The 16,692-nt window shown below is 30.6% G+C and overlaps 1 protein-coding gene across 4 annotated transcripts in view; it reads left to right on the top strand.

The window, feature by feature from the left end:
* LOC114336422 (palmitoyltransferase ZDHHC20-A) overlaps positions 1 to 16,692 on the top strand; it is a 118,843-nt gene that overhangs the window by 60,411 nt on the left and 41,740 nt on the right. For 2 of the 4 annotated variants that reach the window (XM_028286782.2, XM_028286784.2), the window contains exon 7: positions 16,275 to 16,355. The exons of the other annotated variants lie outside the window; for them this stretch is intronic. In XM_028286782.2, the coding sequence (XP_028142583.1) occupies positions 16,275 to 16,355 (81 nt within the window). The remainder of the gene's footprint in view (positions 1 to 16,274; positions 16,356 to 16,692) is intronic. 4 annotated transcript variants of the gene reach the window in all.

The raw sequence follows: 16,692 nt of genomic DNA, 5'->3' as shown, positions 1-16,692 counted from the left end.
TAATTTAGTTCTGCACAAAGTTATTTTTTTTCCGATTTCCTTCAAAAAAATTTTACTCAGAAAATCCGAGTTTTCCCAAAAAATCTGCAATTTTCAATTAAAATTTTAGGGACGTACCTAATTATTTATCAATAATTAAATAATTGATGACATGAAAGATTTATTATAGTAGAGTATACAGAGGGGCTAAATTATGGAATAAATTCATTTCTTTAAAACGGACGATTTTGGAGCAAAATCCCGAAAGAGGTCGATTTTTATTTTTAAATTATAATTTTTTGGCATATATTTCATACTAGTGACGTCATCCATCTGAGCGTGATGACGTAATCGATAATTTTGTTAATGGGAATAGGGGTCGTGTAGTAGGTCATTTGAAAGGGCGTTCAATTCTCTATTCAGTAATATAAACATTAATATCATTAGGTATTTATACAGGGTTGCCAAAAAAATTTTTTGAATTAAATTAATTGGCGCAAAAAGAAGAATGTATGTAATTTATTTAACTCAAAATACATTGTACTGCTGTCAGAAAATAGAAAAAAAGGTTTTTTTTCACAAATAAACATTTCTTTTCGCTTAAATTAAATCACAAACAGCCTCCCTCCTACCTATTGGCAGTTTGAACATTTAATTTAAGCTAAAAGCAATGTTTATTTGCAAAATAAACATTTTTTCTATTTTCTGACAGCAATAGAATGTATTTTGAGTTAAATAAATTACATGCATTCTTCTTCTTGCGTCAATTAATTTAATTCAAAAAATTTTTTGGCCTCCCTGTATAAATAATGATATTAATGTTTATAATACTAAATAGAGAATTGAACGCATTTGTAAATGAGCTACAACACGAACCCTATTCCTATTTAAAAAAATAATCGATTACGTCATCACGCTCGGATGGATGACGTCACTAGTTTGAAATATATGCCAAGAAATTTAATTTAAAAATAAAAATCAACCTGTTTCGGGATTTTTCTCTAAAATCGTCCATTTTAGAGAAAATGAATTTATTCCATAATTTAGCCCCTCTCTGTATATCAGGAGACCGGCGACAATCTGACCAATAGTTTAGCAATAATTAAAATGTTAATTAAAAAATTTCGGTCGAAATAATAACCAGCAAGATTATGATACACCAGAATAACTATGATTTTCGTATAAAAAAGCACTATACCTATTCAACGTACCTTACAGGATTGAAATTGTACCATTTGAGCGGTCTCAGGAATGTTATAAAGAATCAATTTTTTGGCTTATAAACAAATAGAACCCCTCAGAAAATATTAGATTAAATTAAATTAAGTTAACGCTGTTGAAAAGGGCACGGCTTCTGTGTCCTTTTCGAAGAAAAACAAATTGAATTGCGAGGACTGATTCCAGATATAGCCGGTCAAATTTGACCGGCATTTGCGACCGAGTTATAAACAACAGGATTTTAATCTTTGAACCATTAGATACCTTTTAATTCCGGTCCTCTTTGTACATACAAATTTTCATATCTTCAAGACACTCATAACAAAAAAGATTTATGTCACTGTCACCAAATTATTTAATTATTGATAAATAATTACTTCCCTCAAATTTTAGTTGAAAATTAAAGATTTTGTTTGGAAAACCCGAATTTTCCGAGGAAAATTTCCGTCGAAGGAAATTGGAATAAATTATCAATGTGCAGAATTAAATTACTGTCAATTTTTATGTGAGTGTTTAGGTTTAAAATTAAAATTTTCGGAGTTATAGGGCTTTTCACCGATTGTCATTTGTTTCGAGCTTCTGTCATGTGTCACATAATATTAATATATCTACGTCATACGTCTTTGGTTTGTATCATTGGTACATACCAATAACGTACGACGTAGATAAATTAATATTATGTGACACATGACAGAAGCTCGAAACAAATGACTGTGAATGAAAAGCCCTATAGAGCAATAATATAAAAAAAGATTTCGGAGCGCTAATTTGTTTATAACCAAAATAGCACACTTTCTGTGGACTTTGCACAGCTATATTACTAATATAGGAAACCTTAAGATTTGATTTCAGCATGTCCAGCAATAAAATAGCTGGTAATTAATTTTCCTTGTTTTTTACTAATTTTCCCAGATTATTACCTTACATCTTTCATTGAGTTGATGATTCATGTTGTGGACATTCTCAATTATTATATTTCTAATTTAATACTATTCTATCTAATTCCTCAAAACAAGCAAATTTCAATTAAACCCAGCTATATTATAATACCTTTTGCTTTAGTTTTCCTTGCAAGAAATAAACAAAACACATCTAAACTAAACCTAACCTCGCTTTTGACCATTCATTCATCTCCGTGTCAAATAATTTCGACAGTCGAAATTATAATATCAACACCCTTTTTAAAGTCGCTATTAATTTCGATAGTCGCTATTTCATGACGTCACTTCGTTAGTTCAACTAAAATCCACAAGGCTCGCACAATCGCATTTCAACCGTCGCCATATTGAAAGCGACTTGTTTTTGGTCGAAATTTGATTTAGAATCAGGGCCCAGGTGAACGTTATGTATAGCGCAACATAAGAGGGACAGGATTGTTTAATGGAGGCTCTCTGATGTTTTGAGGTGGAATTTCCTTGACAGCAAGAACGGATTTGGTGTCGTTACTTAATATTTAACTGAGGTAAATATTCAGATATTGAATTAGCCCCCTGACAGTCTCGAAATGAATCGTATTGATCACTTATGGGATATTGTCGGTAGATAATAACTATATCTACTATCTGAAACTAAATACACCAAAATCAAATAGCCTGCTCAATATCCAGCATACCTAAGCGATGTGAAGCTGTTATTAGAATTAGAGAGAGAACACGCGATATTAGTTTACGTTATAGTTCTTTCTGTTTTTAAAGTTTTGGTAACTATTGTTATTTTTTATCGTTAATTTAGTATTGTTTTAGTTACAACACATGTTAAAGAATAAAACCGTGTATTTTCTTTGTTTTTAAAGATATCAGGAAAATTCAAAATACAAAGTGTTAACAAAACATAATACTACAACTAGATTTTGATGTATATACACCCTTGTACCTTGTCCTTCCTACAGGGTGTATCAAATTCAAATTTGAACCAATGATGTATAGAGTATTTATTTATTGATTTTCTGTTAGCAAGTTGAAGAACAAACGTATTAAAAGCAAAACGGGTATATTTCCAAATTCTTACAAATCCTAAGATTATTTACATTCAACTTATATTTTTTGTTTTTGAATCGTAAATATAATTGGAATTTAACAAGTATTTTATCTTTCGGCATTTAGAAAATATATATAATACATCAGTTCATGAGTAGCAACCAGGCTTAAGCATAATGATTTCAATAATAAGAACAGGAAACGAGAAATGTTACCGTTACATCAACAGTTACGTTAACTGTTTAGTCTACTGTCATCCGGATATCAAAATTATAGTTTTCACTCATTTTTGTAAACTTATGACAACCCCCATAATATAGGGGAGTGCAATTAGAACGAAAACATGCATTGTTTCGGAAAAATTCAAACAAGCTTATATTTTTCAAAAACTTTTTGTTTGTTTATATACATGTTAAAGTAAAAAGTTCTACTCGCAGATTTGGCCGCTAATTGTTTATTAATTGTTTAAACAATAACAATTGTTTTGTATAAATAATTTTAAAAATATCGTTAAATTCATCATTTTACTTTGATCAAATATGTTTCTATTTTGTTTTTGATTATGCTGAATCCGAATATGGCATTGCAATTTGATTATTTCATTCATAGGAGATTCTGACCAATAGAAAGCTACAGAAATCTGAATTAAATTGATAATTTTTGATAATTGCCCGTCGTAAAGTATATTACGTCAGATGCCCTTCGTTGCTACGAAAAAATACATTCAGTGACATTAATGACAATTAATGTTTTAAAAATTATAAAAGTGATGACTTTCAATCGTCAAATATTTATAAAAACTTTGTGTTTAATTGTACTAATTTGTACTTACATAAATAAATTACAATAAAATTTTGGTTTTGAACAGTTTTATTCATGAAATAATCGCAACAAATTGCACTCGAACTCTAAAATTAATATAGAATTTTTGTCCTCGTGACACTTTGACATAATTTCACTCGCCTTTGGCTCGTGAAATTAAAACTGTCAAAGTGTCACTCGGGAAAAATTCAATAATTTTAGAGCTCTTGTGCAATTACTACTGAAAATTCTTATACAGAAGCTCTTATACAGTGTGTCTGCGTAGCTAGGAACCACATGGAAAACTTTTTTATTATTAATTTTACGAAAAAAAGTTATTCTTAATGAAATGCTCTGGATAGTCAAAAATCTAAAACTCAACCATCAGATATCAAATTTTATCAATTTTATACGAGTTATGTCAAAAATATGAATTTCGTTAAAGAGTAAAGTAGGTACCTTTATATTCCAGAATATCAAAAAATGCTATTATGAAAAGTTGTTTGAAATTAGAAACTGTCTAAATATACAATTACATCATTCTAATCGAAAAAAAAATTCAAGTTCTTCTCAAATTACGGATACTCATCATCATTTTATTACAATTATGATAACTACTTTATTTGACTTTTACGAAAAAAAGTTATTCTTGATAAAATTCTCTTCCTGGTCTAAAATCTAAGATACAACCATCAGATATCAAACTTTCTAAATTTTATACGAGGTATGTAAAAAATATTAAATTTTTTTTAAGAGTTAAGTGCCTTTATTATTCATAATATTTTAATTAGGAGGATGTAATTGAATATTAAAACATAGTTTTTAATTCCAAACAACTTTTCTTAATAACAATTTTCGATATTGGGAAATGTAAAGGTACTTTACTCTTGAGTGAAATTCATATTTTTTGACATACTTCGTATAACATTAATTAAATTTGATATTTGATGATTATATTTGATTTGATTCTTAGATTATATACGATGCAGAGTATTTTATCAAAAATAACTTTTTTTCGAAAAAATGATAATAAAAAAGTTATCAATAGGTTCTAAGTTAAGCAGACATACTGTATAAGAGCCAAAAAAAGTTTTTTTGCTGAACATTTATTATTGTTGAAGCTTATTATTAAATGTATTTAGGTAAGTTTTACAGAAAAAAGTTTTGATCACGTTGTATGAACATTTTTTTAGCTGGTAATTTTCGGTTTTTGTATTACATTTTTGTTATCTTTCTTAATTTTCTTAAAAAGAAATAGTTTATTTCATTTCTATAGTAAAATAATTTAGTTCATTTTAAAGATTACATCCTAAGCTTTAAAAAAGCACTTATAAAACTGTAATAGATCTGTTCAAACTTGAGTAATACCGTGTTAAATTGGTGGTAATTCTATAAAACTACGAAAATTTCAAAAATTACATTTTTTGAGACGTCATATTATTTGAATTAAATTTTTGAGATTTTTTTTTAATGAAACATCATTTAGCGAGATGCTTGAAAGGTAAGTTGTGCAAAATTGAGAGTCTTATAAGAAAAATTGTATTAGTTACACATTTTTAAATCATTTTTAAACAAAATTCATGTAAGGCTCATTTTCCGCCCACACCTTACTTATGCCCATACATTTTATTTCTTTCTATTATAACCAAAAGATAGCTTAATTATTCTTCTTTCATATTCAATTTGTAAAATTTCATTTGATCCATTAGTTAAAAAATTACATTAAAATAACTCAACCGTGCACTTCGCCGTACGCTAGTTTACAGTGCGCCAATGTTTGTGAGAAGGGTGACTTTAGCGTTAAAAATAAAAAATATAGAAGCTGCAGATTTAATTTTAGAAAAATCTTTATATAAGGTTTTTTTTGTAAAATTTTCTGAATTTTGCAATGGTCAAGTCAGTTTTTTTCTAAAATTTATATTTTCGGAGTTATTTAAAAAAACATCTAATTTCGCAGTATATTTGTTTAATAAAAAATGAAGCACCCACTTCTCGAGTAGAACTTTTTGATATGTTGTTTATTAAACATTTCTTAATGAAATTACAAAAAGTTCTATCTTGTTTGATTTTTTTCCGAAGTTAAAATCTATATGCACTCCCCTAATAGGTGAGCTATTCCAGGTCAAATCAACACACTTTGAATTAATTTTTTTCTTAACCAATTTAGATTTTGTTAAAATTTAGAGTACTCGTAGTGGATGATTAGGGGAAGGAAAATACAAAATTTTAGATTTTTATCTCAAGCCGTTTCCGAAATATGGTTATGTAAAATTTTCCAAAAAAAATTTAAAACACCGCTACCGTACTTTTTTGGAAATGTTGTAGAAGCTGTCCTAATTGAGCTAGAATGCTGGGAGAGGTGTCATTTTGCAGCATTTTTAAAGCTCTTTCCACTTATATATACAACATGATGTTACGGTACACAAGATGGTGATGGATTCAACATAAAAAAATTAATTTCACACATATAGTATGGTGCAAATGAAAGGAATAAACGAGTAATCTCGGAAGTTGGAAACTTGAAGGAAAAATCCCGAAATTGGTCAATTTTTATTTTTAATTTGTAATTTTTTGGCATATATATCATACTAGTGACGCCATCCATCTGGGCATGATGACGTAATCGATGATTTTTTTAAATGAGGGTAGGGGTCGTGTGCTAGCTCATTTGAAAGGTTATTCAATTATCTATTCAGTAATAAAAACAATAATATAATTATTTATACAGGGTGGCAAAACATTTTTTTTTAATTAAATTAATTGACAAAAAAAGAAGAATGTATGCAATTTATTTAATTTAAACTAGATTTTACTGTTGCCAAAAAACAGAAAAAATGTTTCACAGATTTCACAAATAAACATTGCTTTTAGCTTAAATTCAAAGTTCAAGCCAGCTCCCGCCAACATCTGCATTTTGAAAGTTTGAACATTTAATTTAAGCGAAAATCAATGTTTATTTGTGAAGTAAACATTTTTTTCTGATTTCTGACAGCAGTAAAAGCTATTTTGAATAAATAAATTAGATACATTCGTCTTTTTTGTCAATTAATTTAATTTAAAAAAACTTTTGCCACCCTGTATAAACAATTATGTTAATGTTTCTATTACTGAACAGAGAATTGAATAACCTTTCAAATGAGCTAGCACACGACCTATAGTCTCATTTTAAAAATCGTCGATAACGTCATCACGCCCAGCTGGATGACGTCACTAATATGATATATATGCCAAAAAATTACAATTTAAAAATAAAAATCGACCTGTTTCAGGATTCTTCCTTAAAGTCGCCAGCTTGTGAAATTAATTTTTTTATGTTTAACCCATCACCATCCCATGATAAAATGTTTATATGTTATTAACAACAGTACTATCTATTTGTAGGAATATTATGAAAATTTTAAATTATGTACTTTTTGGAAAAAACTTAATCAAAACATATTTTTTTTGTTCGAGAAAAACTTGTTTATCATAATATCATGTTGTATATATCAGTGTAAAGAACTTTAAAAATGCTGCACAATGACACCTCTCCCAGCATTCTAGCTCAATTAGGACAGCTTCTACAACCATTGCAATGAAGTATGGTCGCGGTGTTTTGGATTTTTTTGGAAAACTTTACATAACCATATTTCGGAAACGGCTTGAGATAAAAATTTAAAATTTTGTATTCTTGTTTCCCTTATTAGCCACTATGTCGTGTATTCCAAATCATAACCAAATCTGAAGAGGGGTAGAAATTTAGGTGTGTTGAGTTGATATGGAATGACCCAGGTACTTTCCAACAAGAAACCATCCATGAAAAATTCCTGCTCTCTTTAGAAATCAATTTTAGATATTGTGCTTCTCAGAGCCTTCTTTCAGTGACTCGTCAATTATGACGTCATAGTGTATTGGATGTGTCGAGAATTATTTCATGTAATTATTGACGAATCTGACAGATGCCAGGATCGTACTTAGCCACAAGTGAAAAGCTTGTGACATTAAACTAGTACTTTTATTGCAAGGTGGATTATTAGAGATATTAGTAGATTTAATTTTTACACTATATGTTAATCCCGTATACATATTAATAAAAATTGAAAGTAAACAATATTGTTTATTAAATTTATAAATATGGAAACATTTTAAAATGGCATCAAATCAATCCATTTATTGTTTTTATCTTCTTATAAACAAATATATAAAAATAAACAAAATTAATCGAATCTATAAGAAGTATTCACTTCTGTCAAAAGAGAGCCACGCTTTTTTTATTTATTTATAAACTCAGTGTGTTCACTGAGTTTATAAATAAGTTCAGTGTGTAAACAGTGTGTTCAAAACCTTATACATATGTTCAAAGCGAGGAAAATTCTCTTAAAAACTTGTAATTCAATTCAAATGGTACCTACTGCACATACCAATGTCAGGAGACAATATAAAATTATTGTAAATTTTATTTTGTTCTAAAAATGTGTGTGCCATAACTGTTGAAGGATCATTTTTTGTTTATTAGTTAAATAAACTTTATAGTTATTGATATTAAAGGTTTAAGGTAATAACAATTTATTGCGTGATAAAAAAGAATCTCGTTTTGTAAAATAGATAATAAGTCAAAGTAAAAACTGAAAACGTGGTGATTGTCGAGTTATATTAACTGAATAAGTTGAGGAGTGGGTAGCTGTTTGTCTTAAGAGTTAGTCATTCAGAATTATATCTGTATTTTAAATTTGCATAGATTCTAATAAAGATAGCTTAAGGCTAAGTTTTCAATCTAATAGCACATAAAACAACACCAAAAAATGTTGTTCCACATCCTACCCGACTGAAAACAATGGGAACCTTCTCTGGTAACACCTCCGAGGCTTCTACAATTTGCAAGCCATAACGGATGCTGAGACTAAGGAAGATGAGGGAATTTTACAATTTATAATTATTCACGTCCCATCTGCTCAGCGCGGTAAATTTCCAACGAGAATGGTTCCCTTCGTACTCCAATCAGAGTAAGTAAACATGTGAATCAAAAATGAATAACCATTTCCAATTTCGTTGCAACACGAAACCACAGCCGCATCATTATTCCAGTTTAATCAGAGAGTGCAGCAAGCACCTCTACCGGTTTCGAAACTAATTAGTCTCTCATCAGGAGGCACATATGCTGCTCTCTCTCTGACCCAACTAGGACAAACCCCGGCGTGCAGTCACGGATCGCAACAACGAAATGGCATGGATGCCCTAGCGGCAACTGTCAGCAAAAGACGTAAGTTTTCAATCTAATAGCACATAAAACAACACCAAAAATGTTGTTCACATCCAAACAGACTGAAAACAATGGGAACCTTCTCTGGTAACACCTACGAGGCTTCTACAATTTGCAAGCCATAACGGATGCTGAGACTAAGGAAGATGAGGGAATTTTACAACATTTTTTGGTGATGTTTTATGTGCTATTAGATTGAAAACTTAGTCTTTTGCTAGCAGATGCCGCTAGGGCATCCATGCCATTTCGTTCGTTGCGATCCGTGACTGCACGCCGGGGTTTGCCCTAGTTGGGTCAGAGAGAGCAGCATATGTCTCCTGATGAGAGACTAATAAGTTTCGAAACCGGTAGCGGTGCTTGCTGCACTCTCTGATTGAACTGGAATAATGATGCGGCTGTGGTTTCGTGTTGCAACGAAATTGGAAATGGTTATTCATTTTTATAGCTTACGGCCTTTATTTTGAATATGGAGAATTTGAAATTAGTAGTTAAAAGAATAATTATGATCTAGAAGGTGAAGTGCGTACGTAGAATCTGTTTTTCTATTATGAAAAGCCCTTTTGTGTTCTGCCATACGTTTGTGAAAGGTCCTACCAGTTTGACCGATGTAAGTTTTTGGGCAGTCACCACATACAAGTTTGTATACCCCACTGTGTAAGTTCTTTGTCTTTTGGCTCTTGTTGTTCTTATTAAATTTGCTTAAGGTGTTGTTTGTTCTGAATGCTGGTGTGATTCCTTTCTTTTTATGCGTTTGGCTTTTTTAGTTGATATCTTGTCTGTATATGTAATTGAGCAGAAGGCACTGGAATTCTCTGGTGGCGAAAAGACTAATTTCAGGGCTTCCTTATATCGTTTTTGGTTTAAAATTTTGTTTAATGTTTGTCCGTTGTACCCATTGTTTAATGCTATTAGCTTAATGGTATTCAATTCTATCCCGAAGTTATTTTTTGACATGGAAATTTCTGTTAATCTATGTAACGTGTTATGATAGACTGCCCATTTATGTTGTGTAAGATTTTTTTTAACTCCTTTATTCTGCAATCTATCAGTAATGACAATAAGCGTCTTTGTTGATAAATGATTATGACATGTACATGATGCTCCATTAAGCACCCTGTTTTATAATGTAGCTATTGCTAACTTTGTGGCATTACCTCTAATATTTACAATATGTTATTATTTACAAAGATATGTACATTACTAATTACTTAAACCTATTAATTAAGTCTCTTGGTTTGAATTTTTTTAATCTTCTTTCTTCATGTTCATGTAAGTCTTCAAACAACCGCTTGGCTAACTCGTTAGGATGTTCAGACACTCTTTCGCGATATGTTGCACTATATTCACTTATCACCTCTTGCACTGTTGGAACTGCTAAGTCTCGTTGGATCACGTAGTTGGGTACGTAGTATGGAGCATCAAGAATCAGCCTTATCGTCTTGTTTTGGAACCTCTGTATTATATTTAGGTTGCTATTAGAAGCTGCTCCCCAGAGTTGGATACCGTAGGTCCAAATGGGCTTTATAATGGCTTTGTAGACCAGTAGTTTGTTTTCTAGAGACAACTTCGAGTTTCTGCCGATAATCCAATATAGACGGCTTAGTTTTAGTCCTAACTGTTTGCGTTTAGTGAAAATATGTTTTCGCCATGTTAGTCTTCTGTCTAGGTGGATTCCCAAGTATTTTACATCTTCGGCTTGAGGTAAATTGTTGTTGTTAAGTTGTACTGGTGGGCAAGTTTCTTTACGGAGTGTAAATGTTACATGTGTAGATTTTAGTTCATTAGCTTTCATGCGCCATTTCGACAGCCATTTTTGTATCTTGTTAAGGCAGATTTGAAGTTGTCTTGATGCCATCTTTGGGTCTTCGTGTGAAGAAAGAGCAGCTGTATCGTCCGCAAATGTGGCTATTGTAACCATCGGTGTAGTAGGAAGATCACTTGTGTACAACAAATACAGGATAGGTCCGAGTACACCGCCCTGTGGTACCCCTGATTTTATGGCGTTCAGAGAAGAGTATTCTTGGTTTTGTCTGACAAGGAAGTGTCTATTGGTTAGGTATGATTTTAGTAACAGGAAGTGGGGATATGGAAATAGCTTCTTAATTTTGTAGAAGAGTCCAATATGCCAAACTTTGGGATGTTTGGGAAGGAAATGCATGTAAGATGGGATGATGAATCGTGTATAGTTGTGTCGGTGTGGGTAGGTTTATGAAATATGGAGAACTCATGTTTGTTTTCAAGTCTGATAATTTTTAAATCTAGAAAATTATGGATTGATTCTGTTCTGTTTCTATTGTAAATTCAATGTGACTATGGAGTGAATTAATGTAAGCAAAAAAATGGTCAAGTTGCCTGTTAGTTCCTGTAAAGCATACCAATATATCGTCCACGTATCTCCACCAATATAAAAACTGTTTGAATACAGGGTGTTTTGAAATCTTTGTTTCTAGATAGTCCATAAAAATATCCTGACAGTAATGAGCTTAAATAATTAATTGCTCATGATGTTTGTATATATTTGGTTATTAAATTCAAAATAATCCTGATTTATGCAAATTTCAAAGATGTAAAATTTCAAATGTAAGTATTGGATTTGTAATATTATGGTCTAAAAGGTTTTTTTACAAGAACAAAAGGTTCTGTAGGAATAATACTAGGAAAAATATTTTATACATCAAATGAAATTAATCTGGAGTTGTTGGGTAATTGAAAATGTATTTTATTAACTATACTAACATCAAAATAAAGATGCACTAGAAATAAACAAACCAAGACACGTTGAATGTTACGAGGAACACTCCCAAATCATGATAAACTTTGTAAATCATGATTTGGGATTTACAATGTACATATGTACATTGTAAATCATGATTCGGGAGTGCTCCTCGTAACATTCAACGTGTCTTGGTTTGGTTATTTCTAGTGCATCTTTATTGTGATTGCAGTATAGTTCTATTGTTTATTTTACGGTAAATTTAGGTGGAAATTTAGTGTATTCTAATCTAAAATAATCTCTAACAGTTTTTTTTTGAAATTTTATATGACTGAGCTGGATAAAAAGAAACTACAGGTCTTATTGGGTAGTCAGGTTTGTGTAGTTTAATAAAAGAGTATAAGTTAGGAGGCTGTGGATTCATATTAAGGATTTTGAATTTTCTAAGGCCAGTTTAATTTGTTTTTGCTACTTTTCCGTCGGATCTTTGTTTAATTAAGTTCATCTTAATTAATTCATCTTTAAGTTCCATCTTCTATCGAAGGTTGAAAATCATCCTGGCAATGCGGACCTTGTTGACTGCCTCTCTAAATAGCTCTGCACTACTGCATTCGAACCATTCCCTTAAGTTCTTAAGCCAGGATGTTCTTCTTCTTCCCACATTTCACTTTCCTCGGATTTTGCCTTGCATAATAAGTTGTAATAATGAGTATTTTGCCATCTCATCACATGTTCCAAGTACTCAAGTTTTCGTCGTTTTATAGTTAATATTGCTTCCGGTTTATTTCCTATCCTTCTAGTTACTTCCTCGTTTGATATTCTTTGAATCCATGATATTCGTATGATTCTTCTGTAATACCAAAATTGAAAACTTATTCAGATGGACTTGTTTTAATGTCCACGCTTCCAAAATCTTTTGGCGTAGTTCTAACCTTGTATCCCGACAACAAAGAAACTTTTTAAGTTTAATGAATGATTTTGTTTGGTGTTCATTTGATGTTATCCATGTTCCTAAGTATTTGTAGTTATCCACACTCTCAATTACAGTATCTTCAATAGTTAATTGGCTGATTTAGTCATGATCATGCATTTAGTTTTCTTTAAATTCATCTTCAGTCCGTACTCATGACAGCGTTCATTAAGGCGTTGCATTACGTTCTGTGAATCATTTTTGTTATCCGGTATTATTACTGTATTGTCTGCAAAGCGTAAGTTGTTTAAAACTTCTCCATTGATAGATATACCTTCTATTGAATCTGAGAGCGCTTCTTGAAATACCGCTTCACTGTAGAAATTGAAGAGTAGTGGGAACAGCACGCAACCCTGACGGACTCCTCCCTGTATTTTGATATCTTGGGTGTCCTGGTTGTCAACTCTTACCTTTGTTTATTGTTATTCTATTGTTTTGTTATTATAGTCTATTGTGCCTATAGCAATAGTAATGTTAGCTTTGAAATGTTTAATGTGACTTTTTAGTTTCACCACACATATCATGTATGACACTTTTTTCTATGTTCTTGGCAGTTTTATTTAAAACATTTTACACCTAAATATTCTACTTAATTTTTTTTATTATTCTGTTGGGACAAATTTTGTTTAAATCCTTCATATAAAAGTTGTATCTCGCTATAACTGAATTTACTATCTATTAAATTCATAAATCTATTGAAAACTATAATTCGAAAAATTTTTGTATATGAATATTGGGTGTTTTGCTATTGTAAATTAGATTGTTTAATTTTTTACACTGTGTATTAAATTTTTTGTCTATTATATTATCTTCTTTAACACTTTGGCTACCAATGATACTGTGATGATTCTGCGTTGTGGTACCATATGTATCACCGGTGATCAATCTTCTTGGTTTATTTCTGGACCATGTGTATCACCGGTGATACCATGCAGAGTATAGTTTAAATGACCATTAATATCGTTGGTATATAAAATCGGACAAACAGAGTGTGCCGATGGGATGTAAGTGAACCTAATAGCATGTCGGACAAGTGGGCATCAGGGGTGATTTATCTAAGTAAAGTTGCAAAAGTAATAAGAAAATAACATTATTTGACGACTGCAATTAAAACAATCACGCATTGTTTGTTGATTATTTTATTATAAAAAGTTACAGAAAAAAAGATATATTTTAACAGATAAAAAATATCTTACTGTCTTTTTTGAAAACATTCCAAACATAGCGCCGTAGCAGTTAGGCAACTATTTAGTCCATACTGTGAGGCCGCTCCGGTATGAAAAATTTTCTGATTCGGTTTCTTTGCGGATTCCTGTTCAAAAATGTACCCTTTAAACAAATCAGAAGGGTACTAGGCGAAAAATACGAAAACTATACTCTTTTGGTTCATTCATATACCATGTGAATCACCGGTGATCACAAGCAAATCCCGCCTAAAAGTTATTCCGATATGATATTTAAGTCGTCCAGAGCGACACCTACGAATGGGAGAATAAATTTATAAGCGCAGTGTGCTTGGTACCAGACAGAAGTCCATGCAAATTTATGCCGGTATAACAGCGACTGAAGCTGATGTATCACCGGTGATTCATATGGGAACCAAAGTGTTAACTCTCATGTAGAATCTAGAAAAATACAGATTTAATTCTGAATGACCAACTTGAGAGAAACAGCTCTCCGCTCCACAAATTATTCAGTTAAATACTATAAACTGTAGAGGCATAATAAAAATTCATCACTTGATAAAGGCACTCTGCAGAAACAGCTGTAGTGCCACTAATTTGTAATGAATTTTGTGGAAAATTGAAAACAAAAATTTTCAGTATTTTAATGTGAGATATAGTTACATGTTTGATGTGACTAAATACTACATTGTATACAGCGTGTCTACTTAAGTTGGAAACATATGGAAAACATTTTTATTATTAATTTTACGAAAAAAAGTTATTCTTCATAAAAAGTTCTGCATGCTCAAAACCCTAAGATTCCATCATTAAATATCAAATTTTATCAATATTATACGAGGTATGTCAAAAAATATGAATTTCGTTCAAGGGTAAAATACCTTTGTTTCTCTGAATATCAAAAATTCTTATTATGGAAAGTTGTTTGGAATTAAAAACTAAGATCAAATATGCAATTACATGCTTTTAATTGAAAAAAAAAATATTTTACAAATTTTTCTCAAATTTATGAATACCCAACATCGTTTTTATTTATTACAAATATATGATACTTAACTCTTTTATTATTCATTTTACGAAAAAAAGTTATTCTTCATAAAAAGCTCTGCGTGGTCTAAGAACTAAGATACAACCATGATATATCAATATTTTTTAATTTTATACGAGGTGTGTCAAAAAATATTAATTTCGCTCATGAGTATAGTATGTACCTTTATATTTCACAATATTCTAATTAGAAGGATGTAATTGAACACTGAAACATTGTTTTTAATTCTAAATAACTTTTTGTAATAACAATTTTCAATATTGTGACAAATAAAGGTACTTTACTCCTGAGTGAAATTCAAATTTTTTGACATACCTCGTATAAAATTAAAAAAATGTGATATCTGATGGTTGCATCTTAGGGCTTAGGAAATACAGAGATTTTTATAAAGAATACATTTTTTTGTAAAAGTAATAATAAAAGAGTTAGCTTATGTGTAATAAATAAAAACGAAGTTAAGTATCCATAAATTTGAGAAAAGTTTGGAAAATATTTTTTTTAAGTAGAAGCATATAATTGCATATTTGATCTTAGTTTTTAATTCCAAACAACTTTTCATAATAAGAATTTTCGATATTCAGAGAAATAAACGTACTTTACCCTTGAACGAAATTCATATTTTTTGACATACCTCGTATAATATTGATAAAATTTGATATTTAATGATTGAGTCTTAGGTTTTAGAGCATGCAGAACTTTTATGAAGAATAACTTTTTTTCGTAAAATTAATAATAAAAAAGTTTCCCATATATTGTTTCCAACTTAAATAGACACGCTGTATATATCATTGTTTGTTGAAATATAAAAAAATATGTTGAACAGGTTGCATATGTGAGTCCATAATGAATATGTACTCACAATAAATTTTTATTTACTCCGGTAGAAAGCGAAATCGGTTGTCCGAAGTAAATTAAAATTGATTGTAAGTCTATCAATTTATTTCATAATAAAAAAACATATTTAAAAATTGTATATTTATGGAAAATATAATTTTGGTGCAAAGATAACAGTAGAGTTTAACATTAATAACAAATCGAACAAATATTCCGTGACTAACCATTTTTCATATTAATAAAAAAATCATTTGTATTATCTTGTGTAGATACTAAGGATACGTCATCATAATTTTTTATAACTTTTTGTAGTTTGGGTAACGGGTTAGAGTATCCTGTACACTCTCGTCTCCAGCCAAGTACCTATCGCTCAATGGACATCACTCCGAACAGGTCAGAACCCGTCTAACTAACGCTACTTTTAGCTAACGCCAATTATTACTTTTGATTATGTTTTGATTACTTATGGGTGAGGCGACTTAATCAATATAGAGTGTGGAAAACTAACAATGTGTTTTTTATATCTTTCTGCTTCCAAAACCTAGTTTTTGTAAAATTGTTTTTTATTAAAATTTTATAATAAAATTGAAACAACTTTTTAATTTAATATCTTGGGTAAAATTCTAGTCCAGGTTGTGAGGTTGTTTCAGTATGAAAAATTTTCTGATTCGGTTTCTTTGCGGATTCCTGTTCAAAAATACCTTCTTTAAACAAATCTGAAGGGTGCCGG

Source organism: Diabrotica virgifera, chromosome 10 (genome assembly GCF_917563875.1).
Source record: "Diabrotica virgifera virgifera chromosome 10, PGI_DIABVI_V3a".
Taxonomy (NCBI): Eukaryota; Metazoa; Arthropoda; class Insecta; order Coleoptera; family Chrysomelidae; genus Diabrotica; species Diabrotica virgifera.
Note: the sequence above shows the minus strand (reverse complement) of the source record. Positions and strands in the feature narration are given on the sequence as shown.